Source organism: Halyomorpha halys, unplaced genomic scaffold (genome assembly GCF_000696795.3).
Source record: "Halyomorpha halys isolate HHAL.00 unplaced genomic scaffold, Hhal_1.1 Scaffold177.1, whole genome shotgun sequence".
Taxonomy (NCBI): domain Eukaryota; kingdom Metazoa; phylum Arthropoda; class Insecta; order Hemiptera; family Pentatomidae; genus Halyomorpha; species Halyomorpha halys.
Window position 1 is genome coordinate 184,458 of NW_027114700.1, and position 15,708 is coordinate 200,165.

A 15,708-nucleotide genomic window follows, 5' to 3' on the forward strand; every position below is an offset into this window, starting at 1 on the left:
AACCAACCAAGGGAAGTCAAGAAATTATGATTAACTTCACAGTGCAGGAGATTCCTGTACAGGAGAGTTAGTGATACACATTGTTGCTTTCCTCATCCTATGGTTTATCTCAAAATCCAACTTCCCATCATTAATAATAATAATAATTGGCTCGAAAACCCATCAAAGGGTCTGTGCTGCCTCCAGAAATCTCTGCCAGTTGGACACTGATGCAGCAATCCAGTTCCAGATTTGTAGGGGAGCTTTTGAGTCCACTGACACTTGTGGGATATATATATATATATATTACAAACAATAGTGGACTTAAGATTTGACCAGATTCCTGTTTCCATTTTAAATCTATCTTTTTTATTCTGGTTGAGACTGACTATCTGCAGTAGGAGTTAACCGCTTAGGTGAAATGGGACTAAGTTTGAACATGTGTTGTGAAACAGTGCCTGAATGTGGTGGGTCCTGATATTTTAGTATAAATCCAAGTAGTACCAAATAATTTAAGAATATCTTTCAAAATTTATTGAAATTTTTAGATTAATTAATATCAAATGTTCTACAATTGTTGTTGCAATGAAAGAAATCTTTGCAAAATATGGTGTCCCGTATATTCTAAGGTTGGATAATGGGACGCAATATGCCTCAGCAGATATTTTGAGAATTAGCCAACTATTGGAACTTTAGATGGGTTACATCAAATCAGGGACTCGCTTAATCTAATGGGTAAGCAGAGACAGCAGTAAAAATTGCTAAGAAATGTTTAAGGAAGAATTTGAACCTCTTTAGGCACATTGGTCAACTCCATTAGGCAGCAGATATTCACCAGCTGAACTCATCTTTGGAAGAAAATTTAGAACTACTTTATCTGTGACACCATGGCTTCTTAAACGAACGAGTGGTGGAAAGGTTTAGGGAAACATATGGAGTTCCAGAAAGAAACAAAAAGGAAGCAGAAGGCATACTTCAATAAGCAGCATAGAGCCCGTTCTCTACGTCAATTAAGTGTGAGTGTGTGGGTGCATGCTAAGGCTATTAAAAAGTGTGAAGTGATAAATTCATTCGGTGTGATTGATAGGATTATGTGGTAGTAAAAGATATCAATGGAACAGATCATTCCTACACTCATGATAGAGTTTGAAGAAGTTAGGCTGACTGGGAGTGAATACTGATCGAATAAGACAGTCAATAGATTTGACATAGGAAAGAGAGCGCTCCGATCCAGAATGTTACTCCTGATGAAGCATCATGACAAAGCAAGTTCACCACTGAACTTGCAGTGACTTATTAATAAGCCAAGCTGCTACTATTACAACGAGCTATAGGAGTTAACTTCTAGGGTGAAATGTGACTGAAATACATAGGATTGAACATGTGTTGTGAAACAGTGCCTGAATGTTATGTTAACACTATAAAATGTAATTATGTACTCTATTTTATAAAGATCAATAAAGTTTATTACTAAACATTACACTATCCAAATACTTTTAAGTTCAAGCAAAGGAATTTTTTTTTTCATGCGCCTATGAATAAATTTAAACGAGTAACTGCCTGCCTAGCTTTACTTATGGCGTGTGTGAGTGTTTGCGTGTTCTCATTTTTTAATTAATTAAAATTCGTTTTAACCATCAAGGTTTTGTAGTTATAAGATGCTATATGTTACATGAATATTATCTTATTGAATTTATAATTTTGTAAAAATGAAAAATCTTTTTCCAAGGCAATACAAAGCCCTTAATCACAAAAATGGAATCTTTTTAATGAATATAAAAAAAAAAAATTCTCTAAATTATTAAAATATAAGTTATACAAAAATAATCAAACAATATTATATATCTTCTTTAATCTTTTATATCTTCATAGTTCTTTATAATAGATAATAGCCCATTCATTAACATTTTTGTAAGTTAACAAAATATAATGAGATTAAATCAGAAGAAAATGAATTATTAAAATAACTAGAATGACAAGGAATTGTAGATGTGAGAAGTGTTAAAGAGCTGGTTAATTTGCTAGGACTATCAATAAGGCTTATTACCACTGAACTTTAGTTTATGACCTTCCTTAGTAACATAATTCTTAATAACAGAAACCTAATTTTCAATTGATTAAATGATGTGTATACGTATCCACTAACATCAATAAAATAATAGTGATAAAACTATACCTCAGCATTTGAAACAGCACTTCTAGACGCATAGTATGGGCAAGATCCGGTCTTTTCTCCCATTGTCTTCAATTCTTCCACATCTAATATTGTTGCAACCAATTGTTCTCCAAGATCAGTTACTCCTTTCATTTTTGGACAACCACTTCCGCATTTCTTTTGCTTGATTTTTTCACCAAATTCACCCTTTAACGTGACTTTAGCTTTATTATTACGCTGAAGTTGTAGGCATCTGATTATAACATAACAAATAAAGTTGCATTTTAGGAGATAAAAACTACAAACAGATAAATATTTCAATAAGTTGAAGAGTTGCTATAAATTTAAATAAATGAAAATCAATATATGCTCCGCTCCAATACTACTTTCAAATGAAAGGGTCATACAATAAATAAATTAAACATTATTTATTCGATAAGTGAATAAAAAACTTTATGATAAAGAGAAAAAGATCATTATTTTTGTAAATACCCTACAAAATTATCAGCATTGCGTAAACAGAATCATTTTGAACGTTTATTGTGAATTTCCTGACTTATTATGGTAAAAAAAAAGAAATAAAAAAAAAATCAGCTATGTTTGTGGTTCTGTTCACTGATAAGAAAAATTAAAACAATTATAAGTGGTAAGTAATGAAATTAATGCAAAATACCCCATATGCACTGTCCATAAAGTTTTTATTTGAAAGTGGTTGTATTTGTCTAAAAAAACTGTATATGAATGGAGGAAAGTTTTCAGAGAGTTAATTATTATCGGAGCTGCAAAATAGCCCTGAAAATTTCTATAAATTTCAGTTTCAAGAAAGGATTTCCATAATGATATATCATTGGATACGATTTTTCTCTTTTCAATTTCAAGAAGAAGAGTATTTCTTTTCTCATTCTTTAGTGTGGTATGGTTTCTCCAATTTATATTTATAAAAAAAGAGGTTGAAATAATTAAAAACTCCCAAAATAACCAATTGATCTATATTCCACCCTTAGGATAGTAATCTATTGATGCCATTAATAATAATATTTGGCATTTGTTTCTTTCAGAAGGTAAAGAGGAACATTCCAGCTATAATTTTCACTTCATATAAGATTGATCTATGCTCTGGAGAATTGAAGCAAATATCCTCTGGTTTGATACTGATGAAGATCTCAAGATACATAGTACAACTCCTTTTATAAATCATCATTACCACCGGATGGGTATTTGAGACACCAAATGTCACTCTTGGTAGGACTGTCCTCATTCATAGCTTGGATCACTCTAGTAGCCAGGTAATCCAGGTGAAGGTTTATACATTCATATGGCTGGTAATCATGTATGAAGGCCTTTATCTAATCTTACACAAAGGAAGGTTACTATCTCACTCCGAAGAATATTTTGACCCAATATATTTTAAGAGTATGGCTTGGGTCTTCTCAGCAACCATAATCACTCATCTTCTCCCTCTCAGACCATCTTTCCACCTTGGCATATCAGTCAAGGAGAAAATCACTCATTTTCACACTACCAAAAACTCAACAAAACCAGCTGGCAATGGTTATCACCTGTATTTTGAAAGCTTGAAAATGTTTACTAATCATAAAAATTTAAAAAAATTAATTAGTATTCAAAAAGATTGACAGTAAGTTATAAAAAATGAAATTACTTAAGATTTTAAAACACAAACTTATCAAGTATGAATCCTTACTTCTCATTAACTAGAGATACACTGTGATATTTATTAACATCCTTGTTAATACAGTAACTTTGTCTTGATGCTAGAGGAGCAACTCTAGTATGATTTGCAAATACAGTTTTTTTCAGCTCAGAAATAAACTGAGAGAGTTGAGAATGTGTTCGACTGCAAAAAATAATCTAAAAAAAAAAAAAAAAAGGAACATAATTATTTAAATATTGTTTTTGTACAATATTATATAATTCATTAAACAATTTGGTGAAAAATCTTATCTTAAAATGATTTACTGGTAAACATTTTAATTCCATAAAACAATAACTTTTGGGTGTCTTTTGTCTTATTCTCATTTTCAAGTCCCACAGTTTTTTCATTTCAGTAATAATGTATCCATATCATATATCTACATTAATTTTATGCAGTATATTCTATTTTATTTTAGCAATATTAAAAAAATTATTTTTTTTAATTATCTGACATTTTTATCTGAAGTCTTACACAAAGAATAAAGCAATCTTGTAATCTGATGCAGTAGGAAAAGACACTGAAACATTATTGTTATATATAATTATCATTTTATAAGAGATTTTTCATTAAATTATTCAATAAATAACTTGAACACATCATATTACTTTATATTAAAAATATTAGGTACATTTGTTTGGCATATTGATGGCAAGAGCTGCAGCTTATATGGAACTTAATAGTCCACACTCTGTACCTTAGTGAGCACCACATGTTTTTTCACGGTTTTCTCTCGATGGGCTCTAAGTGACACCTCAGCATTCATATTAGTAATGTTGATTTGTGTCAACATCATTTTCATAAGATACTGTAGCCAAGCAATGATAAAAAATAACAATAATAGCCAAAGGACCAGATAAATATGGAATAAAACCAAAGGACAGTAAGGCTTTAGGTAATATGCTACCAATAGAATTTAGAAGTTATCTTTTTCTTCTTCACTTTTCTTTAGAAGATTCTCCTTTCTTGTGGATTCAGAAATTAACGCAATTACTATCTGTACTACTATTCAGATAATCTAATTTCATTACTCTTCCCTATTATGTTTATCAGATAAGCAACATCTCTCAACTAATAACTAATGAACACATTGTGGATTTAGGGAGGTTTTATAACAAAAGACAAGGAGTAAGTTTCGTAACAGACACCGACACCTGACTGAACCAAACAAAGGTTTCATGCCAGAGGAGCAGTGTCGCCATCAACTGTTTTATTTACAATAATATTTACAAATCAAATAATAATACCAATTTTCTACAATAATTTCGTTCCTAAAATTTGTATTATTATTTCCTTTTATTTATTACTTTGCTTATTTTTATTTATTCATTTTTTACTTTTTAGTGCACACACTTCGACAACACCTATATTAATTTAATGTTTCACAAACACTTCATTGAGTCCTAGGTTCAAACATCCCTAACTGGTTCTTTTTCTTTTATAGATGATTTGGACTTCTCTTATTTCGACTGCATCCAGACTTTTTATAGTCAGGATTATAATATTCACCAAAATACTCTCTGAAGTCACTATGAACATTTGGTTAAACAGGAGATTTGCCAACATTTGTTATATTACTAAATTCCTTTTTCTTTTGAGTTTCTTCTTATTCTTGGTATGAGTATATTTCTAACTTTCTTCTTCTAAATTATTTGCTTCACAATCCATATTGTTTTCATCCAGGTCCCAATTACAATCATCTGCATTTAATGTAGGGTGTTCTTCATCTTTTTCGGTATATAGAAATCTTCAATAACGTGTTTTTTCATCTTTTGGTCAAGTTTTTCTGAGTTAATATCTTCTATTTCTTCATCGACATCAACTGCATAGTCTTTGATAAACGCATATATTATACTTTGACCACATACACTTGAGTCATAGTTTTTAAGAGAACTAGGAGTTCTGAAATGATCTTTATCTGAAACTGCACCGAATATCAAGGTTATTCCTTTTTTCAAATGACAAATGGTATTTGCCTTACTTTATTGAATTTAATATTCCTATTTACCTAAATAACGATAACAACAGGATCATAATAGGATGGAAATCCTTCAATGATATATCTCACTGATTCTCTGTAAGGGATTTACCCAGCTGAGCTATTTCTTGAACTAAAGAATGAAACCTTGTAAGATATTCATCCAATGTTTCACCACTGTTTTTCCTAATTTTGGCAACGTCAAACATTAAATCAATCACCTTCTACTCTGGAACGCCCTCAAACCTTTCTCTTCATTTTTCCCTAACCTTTTTCACACTCTTTTCACCTCAAATCAGTGGCAATATATCATCACTAACTGTTAAAATAATAATAGAAAGTACCTTTTTACTTTTCTTAGTCCAAGCTGCATCTTCTCCAGTCAGCAGATATTTTTCAATTATTACTTCATAGAAGCCCTTTGCTTCTAAACATGCTTCAATTTTCATCAACCAAATGCCGTAATTTTCCAGTGCAAGCTTTTCAATGTTGAATACTGTGGCGTCCATTGTCCTTTGTGTTTAATTTCCGCGGTTAGTCCTAAATAAAATAAAAAGCTTATGTTTCTGTTAATATACGTAAATAACTCTTGTCACTTAACCTTTTACGCACTAAACCAGTCTGCTACCAAATTGTTGTGGATTTAGGGAGGGTTTTATAACAAAAGACAAAGAGTATGTTAAATAACAGATGCCGTGATCCATGTTCCCAAAGCACCAGCTCCCACTTCCAATTTTCAAGAGCCAAACCCAGATGATGCTGTACATTCAGACACCTCTTTGATTCAAAAAAGTGTTTAGACTCAAACTACATCTCTTCCTGCCCCGATATACAATAAAAATAATCTCTTAATCCAAGATTTTACTGGATAGAAGAACACTAATAACTAAATATTATTTTATTTGTGTCTACTTATTTATCTTATTTTATTTGTGTCTACTTATTTATCTTATTTTATTTGTGTCTGATATCTGTCTAGTAAATTTTAAACTTTATTCTAGAACCGTTTTGCCAAAGAACTAAGCATCCTGACAGTCAGAAATCATACAACTGTAATTCCAGACTAGCATAAAAAGATTATTAACTTTAGATTCCAATCCAACAATTTCCACCTTTCCTCACTATTTGATGGTAACTAAGTCCTGGAAAGTAATTAAAAACATAAGTGAGGATATAGTTAATTGTTCATTTAATAAAAGGAGAACATAGTTGGGTGAGAGGTCAGTGCACTGATAATTAAAATTTATTCTATTTATGCCTATATTTTGCCTGAATTGTAGGCGATCATCAGGGCTATATAAAAACCATAAAATCAAAACATTATAAAGATGTTAAGGTAAATCAAACTGATATGTATAAAAAATAACAAATAGTATGAAATCAAAAAATTATAAAGATACTATGGTAAATCAAATTGATCTGTAAATAGCCCTGATGAAAGCCTGCAACTTAGATAAGAAAAGTAGACATAGATTAAAAAGGATTTAGTCATAAGTGTCCTTCTCTTCACTGACCACATCCCACACAACTTCTAATATAAGAATCTTAAAATATCACTCCATTTCCTTCCTTCATCAACATCAAGATGGTTTCTGGATTTCATCAAATGTGAACAAAACATAATTTTCCAAATACCCATCCAACACATCTAGTTTGCATCCTTTAATTCAACCCTCCCAGCAGCAAAATTTAATGAATTTTTCATTCCTTACAATCTAAAGCTATCAACCTTCCTAAGATCAAATTCTTTATAAATACTTGAAAATCCTCAGTATGCAATTTCTTTGCTGCCTAGATCCTTTCATAACATTTACAAAAAAGCAATTATATTTGTAACTCCCCTAACTAATTTCATCCTTTTTACAACCCATTTCCCTTTATTTTGGAAACAATCTATAATTATTCTTTTCTTCAAGTTGGGCGAACCTGGTAATAATTCACCATATAGCCAATAAACCTGTTCCTAATCCTTTCAACATTCTATTAAAAACCCCTTCTCAAATTTATCTTACCTATAACTGAATTCCAAAAAGTCCCCTCCCACATTTTTAGATTCCAATAAGAAGGTAAAACAAGGTCTCATTGGTTTTAATCATATATCTTCTCTGCACTTAGGAACTAGTAATATTGCACTGGCAGTATACTGCAATACATAGACAATATGAGTAGTCAAAGTCATTCAATTCAACCTTTTGAAATACTCATTCCAAGTATGCTGTGGTATCTGATTATAATTAACCTTCATAATACCCTCCAGTATGTATGGAGCACTGCTTTCAATTTAGGTCAACCTGTCTTATCCGACCTAGTAAGGAGAAACTATAAACGTTTTACCTAACATTTCTGAAATTTAGCTACCATAAAATGATCAACTAATGAAATCACATGATCTTCCAAAGCTGGTAATTACAAATACCGTCACAAAATAGTAACAATTGATTTTAAAATACAAAATAATTATAATTTAGACAATATTACCTTAGTATCAATAAATTTGTCATCTATTTCATCTTCTTCTTCACTACTTTCTTCAGAAGTAATACTATCAGTGAATTCATCTAAGAGCAACGCATCTTCATCAGTGAACTCAGTAATTTCATTGGTTTTTGGTATGTTAGAGTCTGTTGGAAGGTTACTTGTGCTATTATCTTTTACACTGTGAAAAACTTTTTTTTTCTGTTTCTCCTTAAAAAAAAAAAAAACATGAAGTAGGTGAATTTAGGATAAATGGATAGGTAAAAAATAGGATAGGAAAGATAAGTAAAAAATGTTAATTGTATTTTTGAAAATTGGTTTTTATGAATTAATTGAATTCTAAACGTTTATAGAACAACCACCAAAACTGAAATATAAACAAAACTTCATAAGAGACAAAAATCATAAAAGAACTAGCATCCATAAGTAACTGAAAACTTGCCATTTACCCTTTAAAATAGTGTGTAGGTAATACAATTTGTAGGCAGAGAGCACAGAATACAAGCAAGGCTAATAAGGCTATGAGGTTTTTGTTGCATAACATTTAGTACTTAAACCGAATTTCCGATGTTGTACACATATAAATATGTAAGCCAATACAAAAAAAAAAAAGAAAGAATAAGTAAACACAAATGGCAAATATTTTAAGAATAGTATTAACCAATGGTTTCTTGTAAGTTTAAAAAAGAAAGCCTCTTTTGAATAAGCTGATGATTGCTTTCTAAAAAATCATGCCTATTACTTCTGTACACTCATTTACTGAATTAAAATATATATTAAACGATAGAACTTATTAAGCAACACAATTTTTGCACATAATTATATTTAATATTTCTGAACAATATACAATATTATAAATTTACATTATTACAATATTACAATATTATAAATTTACGATAAACCCCGACGAACTAAACAATATTATAAATTTAAATTTAATACAAAATAAGTACATAGAATTTCGTACTAATTTATATTATTATAGATAAAAATAGAACAAAAATTCATTAGCCTGGTTAATATGAATACATTTACACATTTTTAATCAAACTTTTTAAAGTTTTTGATCAATATTATAACTGAACATAAATATGCAACATAAAGGTCAAATAGAACATGATATTAGAAAATTAAGAAAAATTATAAAACTCATAAATTATATAATTATGTTGATCATTGCAGGTTTTGGGTGTTTTTTTTTAACATTTTGGGTTTTTGCTTCATGATTTTGTGCATTTTGATTTTTTTGCTGCACGTTTTCGATTTTTTACTGTTCCAAATTCGGTCTCTACTTACAATAATATTTTTTGGTGTTCAGCTACATCATTGCACTATTAGGTTCTGTTTGACTTTTTAATAACTTTTGAAATGAAGTTGGGTTTTAATAAAACTGACAATTAGTAGAATTAACAATGCATTTGTTTTATAAGATTAAAATCAGACCACAGAAGTTTGAAGAACATTATATTAAAATAACTTTATAAAAGAAAAAGATTTCTGAAGGAATTAAAGGATAGAATTTACAGAATATTAGAAAATTCCTACCAATATGGATTTGTTAATGAGCAATGGTATAGTATATCTAAGATGAGTTTGCCTGTGGGTAAAGGAAGGGGAGAGAGAGTGGCAAATGTTCTCCGGCCAATTTTCCGCTCTTTTGTATTCTCTCCATTTGTTTTCTCAGGTTTTGTTTTTCCCCTTTTTAGTGATCTATTTTTATAAAAAGGCTATCATAGAAATTACTAGTTTATACGGCACATTAATTTAAAAAAATTATGATTCCAGGGTACAGAGGAAAAAAATGGTAAATCCATAATACCTTAATATATTATCAGTTTTAATATCTCAAAAATCACCAAACTGTATGATAAAAAGTCATCACTTTTTAAAAAGCCAACTGACTTGATAACTACAATAGTAAATTTTATGACTAATTAGCAACAACTAATTTTAAAATGTAGTTCATCAGCCAGTGGCGAGGTGATATCTTGCCAACTGTTTAACAACACTTAGCAACGGTTTCTCTTATAGTGTATCCGAGTTTGCCTTTGAGTAAAGGCAGGGGAGGGATGCACAGTAGCAAACATTCTCCTGCCAAACTCTCCCCCTCCCCCAAATCTCCTCTCCACTAGGTCGGTTCAAACAACTACTTCTGACTGTAGGGAGAATGCTCCATACAGTTCTGGATAGTGATAAGTAGTTGTTAGAACAGACCTACTCAATTGACTGGACTACCTTTCCTTTCCTCGACCTACTTCTATAACTTTAGAAATAGAAATTTTTTATATCAGTTTTTTTTTCAATTTTACCATGTCAAGTTAACTGGCTAAAGGCAAAACTATCCCCTCTCAAACAAAAAAACATAATTAATTAATAATGGACCAAAAATACTGCATTTTAAAACATTAAACTTAGGAAAATTGTTGCACTAACTGTTTTACAAAAAATTGAAACTTAAAAAAAGGCAGTTTTTTTTCTGAGCACAATGATTATCAAATCTCAAAAATGACCTTTTAGAAGATAATGAGTTCTTAAATGGCAAGTCAGAACAGAGTTGTCAATGTATTTTCCAACAAAGTAAAATTAAAATCAATAAGAAACAGTCCCAGTCAAAGATAAAGGATAACCTAAAAAAACTAACCCCCTGTATTCATAACTTAGAGGAGACAAGAATAGGGGGGATAAATGTGTTCCAAGAACTTATCTAATCCTGAACTGGCTGGCCATTATTAAGTTCCGGATAGCCTCTTAGTTTATTACCGGCAGGAGGAATTTGTTATCATGTGGAGAAGAGATGCAGCTAGGGTGGGGGGTGCAAGAGTTCTATCCCTAAAGGCAAACTTATCTCGGATGCACTATACTTAATTATTATAATACTAATATATAATACATATTTTTCAAATAAACAAAATTTTTAACAAAAGTAATACCAATAAAAATATATGTAATTGAATTAAATACTAATACTAAGTAAAAAAGTATTTACAATTTAATTATTAAACATGGCGGTTATTATTTACAACAAATTTAAGTACTATACTTAAACTGATTTAAATGACCAGGGTTTCTTTGTTTTTTTCTTGTTCCTGTGCATACTTCAAACAACGTATTTTATTCCAGTAAAACACAAAAAAGATTGATATAATTAATTACACATTGAAGTTACCTAAAATAAAATAATAAAGATAGAGAATAAAATTATTTTCCGAAATGTTCTAAGCTATGAAAATGTCTGCACTTTAAGAAAGCTGAAAATTATTCAACTCAAAATCGAATTGAGTAAGTATATTTTTAATAATTCCATTACTTCATAATAAGAGTTTTATTGCCCTCCACAATAAGGAGCAATTGAGAAACATCATACCTACATATAAATGTCAGGTTAAATTTACATAAGAAACAATGTAGATTAGGCTTTCCTCATAATCTTGGTAAACCTATACACTCCATTATTGTGGAGGGTTGTGAGAAAACAGATGGAAATGATCATGAATTCAAACAATTGGTTGCTAACCAGGTGAAAACAAATAAGCTAGCAAAACCTAGGAGGTTACAGACGGATTTGTTAGAAATGTCCCAGTATTTTCAACCGAACTAATTTTTCTATCATCATGTGCTTCAGAATTAGCAGAGTTTTATACCGTTCCTGGGTTATGATGTTGAAAATATGAGACAGACATAAATTACTATGTAAAATTTAAACGGTCAAGATAAATTCATGTTCCTTAATATACTTGAGTACTCTTGTCAGAAATCCTGCCCTAATTTTTTTTGTTTCTTTTCTTTCCATTTCATTGGTATGAGCATTGAAATATGTAAAAGTTTACCCTAAGATACTCCATAGTTGTGAGGAAATTGAACTTTGAGAATTTATTATTACCTATTACTGCAATAAAACAACTATTCTAAATGAGAGAGTTTGAAGCATGGTCCTCTTCCTAAATAAAGACCTTTTTATATTCATATAGTAATAGTATAGACCTACAATCAGTTAGGGACACAAACTGTACATTGAAGAGAAAATGACCCATTGATGGCTTACTTCACAATGGTGCTTAGCACATTTCCACTAGCTTCATGAAAAATATAATTAAAGGTTCTCTCTTTTAGGGAAATTACAATTTTTCAAAGTAAGAGAACCTTTAATTGTATTTTTTATAAAGCTAGTGGAAATGTACTTAGCACCACTGTGAAGTAAGCCTAAGCCATTGATATATAGGTTAAGTGAAATTTAAAAAGCCATTCTTCAATCACTATAGTGACAAGCAACCATTATCAAATGGTGAAATAGTTCTTAAAAACTAACCTGAATCCTCTTTTTTATAGTCTCAACTTTTTCATTATTTTTTTCAATTTTATCCAAATATTTCTGGAGTTTCACTTTTATGGAATTGTTTTTCATCTCCATTATTTGATCCGATAGCCAATCAGTAGAATTTTCATCAGTTTTAATGTTGAAGGATGCAATAGCTCTTTTTAGATCATTGATTTCTCTTTCTTTATGATCTTTTAGCCAGGCCAATGCAGAACAAATTATACTTAAAGATTTACCCTAAAAATTTTCTTCCTACATTAAAATCAAGGTAAAATAAAATCACAATTAAATGAATATGATTTACTGTTCCAGTTGGGCTTTCAAATATTCCAAGTTTACGTTCTTCAATAGCAGTATACAGATTTTTCATAAAATCAGTTTGAATTGTGTAGGGAGAGAAAGGAAAGTTGAAGTCAGCCGGAGGGGTTAATTTTTCTCTGTATGAGTCCAACACAATCCTAAAAATAAAAGAAGAAAAATAATAACAATACGAACAATAGGAGTCTTTTAAATGAAAAAAAGAAAATTTAAATATATAATCTATATATAAAAAAGAATGGTCGAACCTTTGTCCACAATAAACTTTTAAATTAATACATTGATTTACGTGCAGTTTTTTAAAAATGAAATCACCGGATTCTCCAGTAGAAAAATAGTTATGAACAAAATTAAGCGTAAGGCTCGGAGAAAAGTAGGTCAATAATTTTTGTTTTTAGAGAAGAGAATTTCATATACGTTTTTAGCTTCGTCTTAAAGTATCCACAACCATTTTTCAAATAAATTAAAAATTAGTAACCATTGGAAAGCTGAATGTCTGCTCTTTCAGCCGACATCGACAAAAGTTATATTTGATGCCCTTATTACGTTGAAATATGGGTTTCAAATAGGAAAAGAAATCACACATTTTATTTTATATCTCAGGTTCTAATTTGTTTAATAAGACATGGTTGATACCCTCTGGTGCAGTTTATAGAGCCCTAAACCACTTCTAAGTTTGATGTACATTGTTTAAGCTGTTTTGATGTTATTTCCATTTTTCAGATTTTTTAAAAAGAAATAGGGGCAGATGTAGGGTGAAAATCTATGACTAAAAAATTTTATTTTCCGATTTTTTTCAAAAATTCGTATTTAAGGGTTTTATGAGGTGCTAAAAATGAATATCAAGTTTGTTTCACTCCGAAAAAATCTTTTACCACACTTTCATAGGTCAGTCGGTCTCAATTTTTTGAGGCACAGAGAGGGTTTTTATTTAAACCCTATTTGTTTATATTTTAGGTAGTATATACATGAAAATACTTAATACAATAAAGTTGGGATAGTATGCTTTCTTTTCATAGTTCATCCAATTCCTACGCTAATATAACCAATGGAGAGCAGAATATCTGCTCTAAAAAATATTTTAGCACTCTTTGATATGTCAATCGGTCTCAGTTGTTTCAATATAGCACTAATATTACACTTCAATTTTAAGTGAAGGTTATTATTCTAAAACTTTTTATGTTACTAAATTATAATAATATAGTATACAATAATTTATATAAAACTATCAATTGTGTTTATTTATTCCTTATCTATCTTTAAATATAGCAATAGCGAAGCATTGCTGGGTCAACTAGTTAGTAATAAAACAGTAGAATCCCTGTTAACCAGCCATGTTTTAACTGCCTTTGATGCTGGTGAAGAAAAGAAAGTGGGTAAATATTCTAGTAATGAAAAATAGAGAAATTTTGCATTAGAAAATTCTCTAAATGTTGAAAAACAAAAGAAAATATAAGACTTTAAAAAAAAAAACAATTCAATGTAAATTTCGACATTGTACATACTTCATATGTTTTCAAATGCATAATTCAATTACATGTGTGGGTATAAAATATAAAACAGTTTTATTAAACATTTTGGTTAATATTTCCCTTTAAAATACCTATACCTCACATTAACAACCCAAAATGGGTACCAGTCTAGGTCCGTCTCAAAGTGGCTGGGCTGGTCAAATGAGGTTCAATTGAAGTTCAGAGGTCTAAAAAAATTTTAGAAAATTTTCATAAACCGTAAAAATCTTAGGTATATAATGGCAGTTTTACAACACAAAATCATAAAGTTTTTCAGATTATTAGACATATATTTTATTATTATCATTAAAAAGAGTGAAAGCATTATCAGAACTTTTGAATTAAGTGAAAGTTTACATGAATACTAAAATTTTAAAGTTCAAAGTTGAATTTTATAGTATTTTTAAAATTTTATTTTCAGGATATTTTTTTTACTTTACTGTTTTTTTAATTAATTAAAATATTGTTCCTACTCATTTATAATTTCAAATAATGGTATAATAAGATTTGTAAGGAAGATATAATATGATGACGAGTTAGGTACCTAACAAGTTTGTAAAAACAGATTTTTCTAATAACTGTTTTTCTAATATTAGTCCTGTATAATGAAGTTTATTTTCAAGGTGGCTGGAGAAAATGAAATTCTAATATAGAAATCTTAAGTGAAAACAAAGTTCAAATTTTTTTTTATTTGTTCCAACATTTTCCTAGACTAACTAGTACTAAGTTTGACTGAATGTTTCTGTTTTAGCACTTTAGAAAAGATTAGTTTACTTCCTTCATGATAACAGTAAGGTCTACATTTGCTTGATTTGAAAATAAATCAGATTTATTAAAATAATCATAAATACATTATCTTATATCTTAAATTCCAATAGACCTTGTACAATCCAAATAGTGCCATTCAGTATATTTTAACTACCTTTTGACACAATAAAAATTCAATTTACATAAAATGAAAGATTTTCATCTTTTTGTGCAGCAAAAGTGGTATAACATACTATGGCTTTGTGTGAAATTGTGCACCTGATGGAAACAGAAAAAAAGAAAAAGAGTTCATTTTCATTTCAGCACACCAAAAGACATTAATATCAGTCAAAATCGTCAAATTGAATTCTTGGTGGTAGAACGGTATTGTTAGGGATATTGAAAGAAGTATTTTCTGGCATATTTTCCTTATCAAGTTATTCAATCCTGCCATCCATGTTCAGTTCATTTCCCAACAAAACTTTTTCACTCATCAGATTTACTCCTAAAGTTAATTTA

General features: G+C 29.8%; 1 protein-coding gene across 2 annotated transcripts in view; it reads right to left on the reverse strand.

Annotated features, from left to right (window-relative positions):
* Positions 1 to 15,708, reverse strand: part of LOC106679126 (ATP-dependent DNA helicase DDX11) — a 36,672-nt gene that overhangs the window by 20,044 nt on the left and 920 nt on the right. Inside the window, exons 2-6 of one of the 2 annotated variants that reach the window (XM_067051852.1) lie at positions 12,918 to 13,071; positions 12,605 to 12,850; positions 8,302 to 8,508; positions 3,837 to 4,003; positions 2,156 to 2,387 (exon numbers count right to left, since the gene is read on the reverse strand). In XM_067051852.1, coding sequence (XP_066907953.1) covers positions 2,156 to 2,387; positions 3,837 to 4,003; positions 8,302 to 8,508; positions 12,605 to 12,850; positions 12,918 to 13,071 — 1,006 coding nt within the window. The remainder of the gene's footprint in view (positions 1 to 2,155; positions 2,388 to 3,836; positions 4,004 to 8,301; positions 8,509 to 12,604; positions 12,851 to 12,917; positions 13,072 to 15,708) is intronic. The other variant, XM_067051853.1, reaches the window with a different exon arrangement.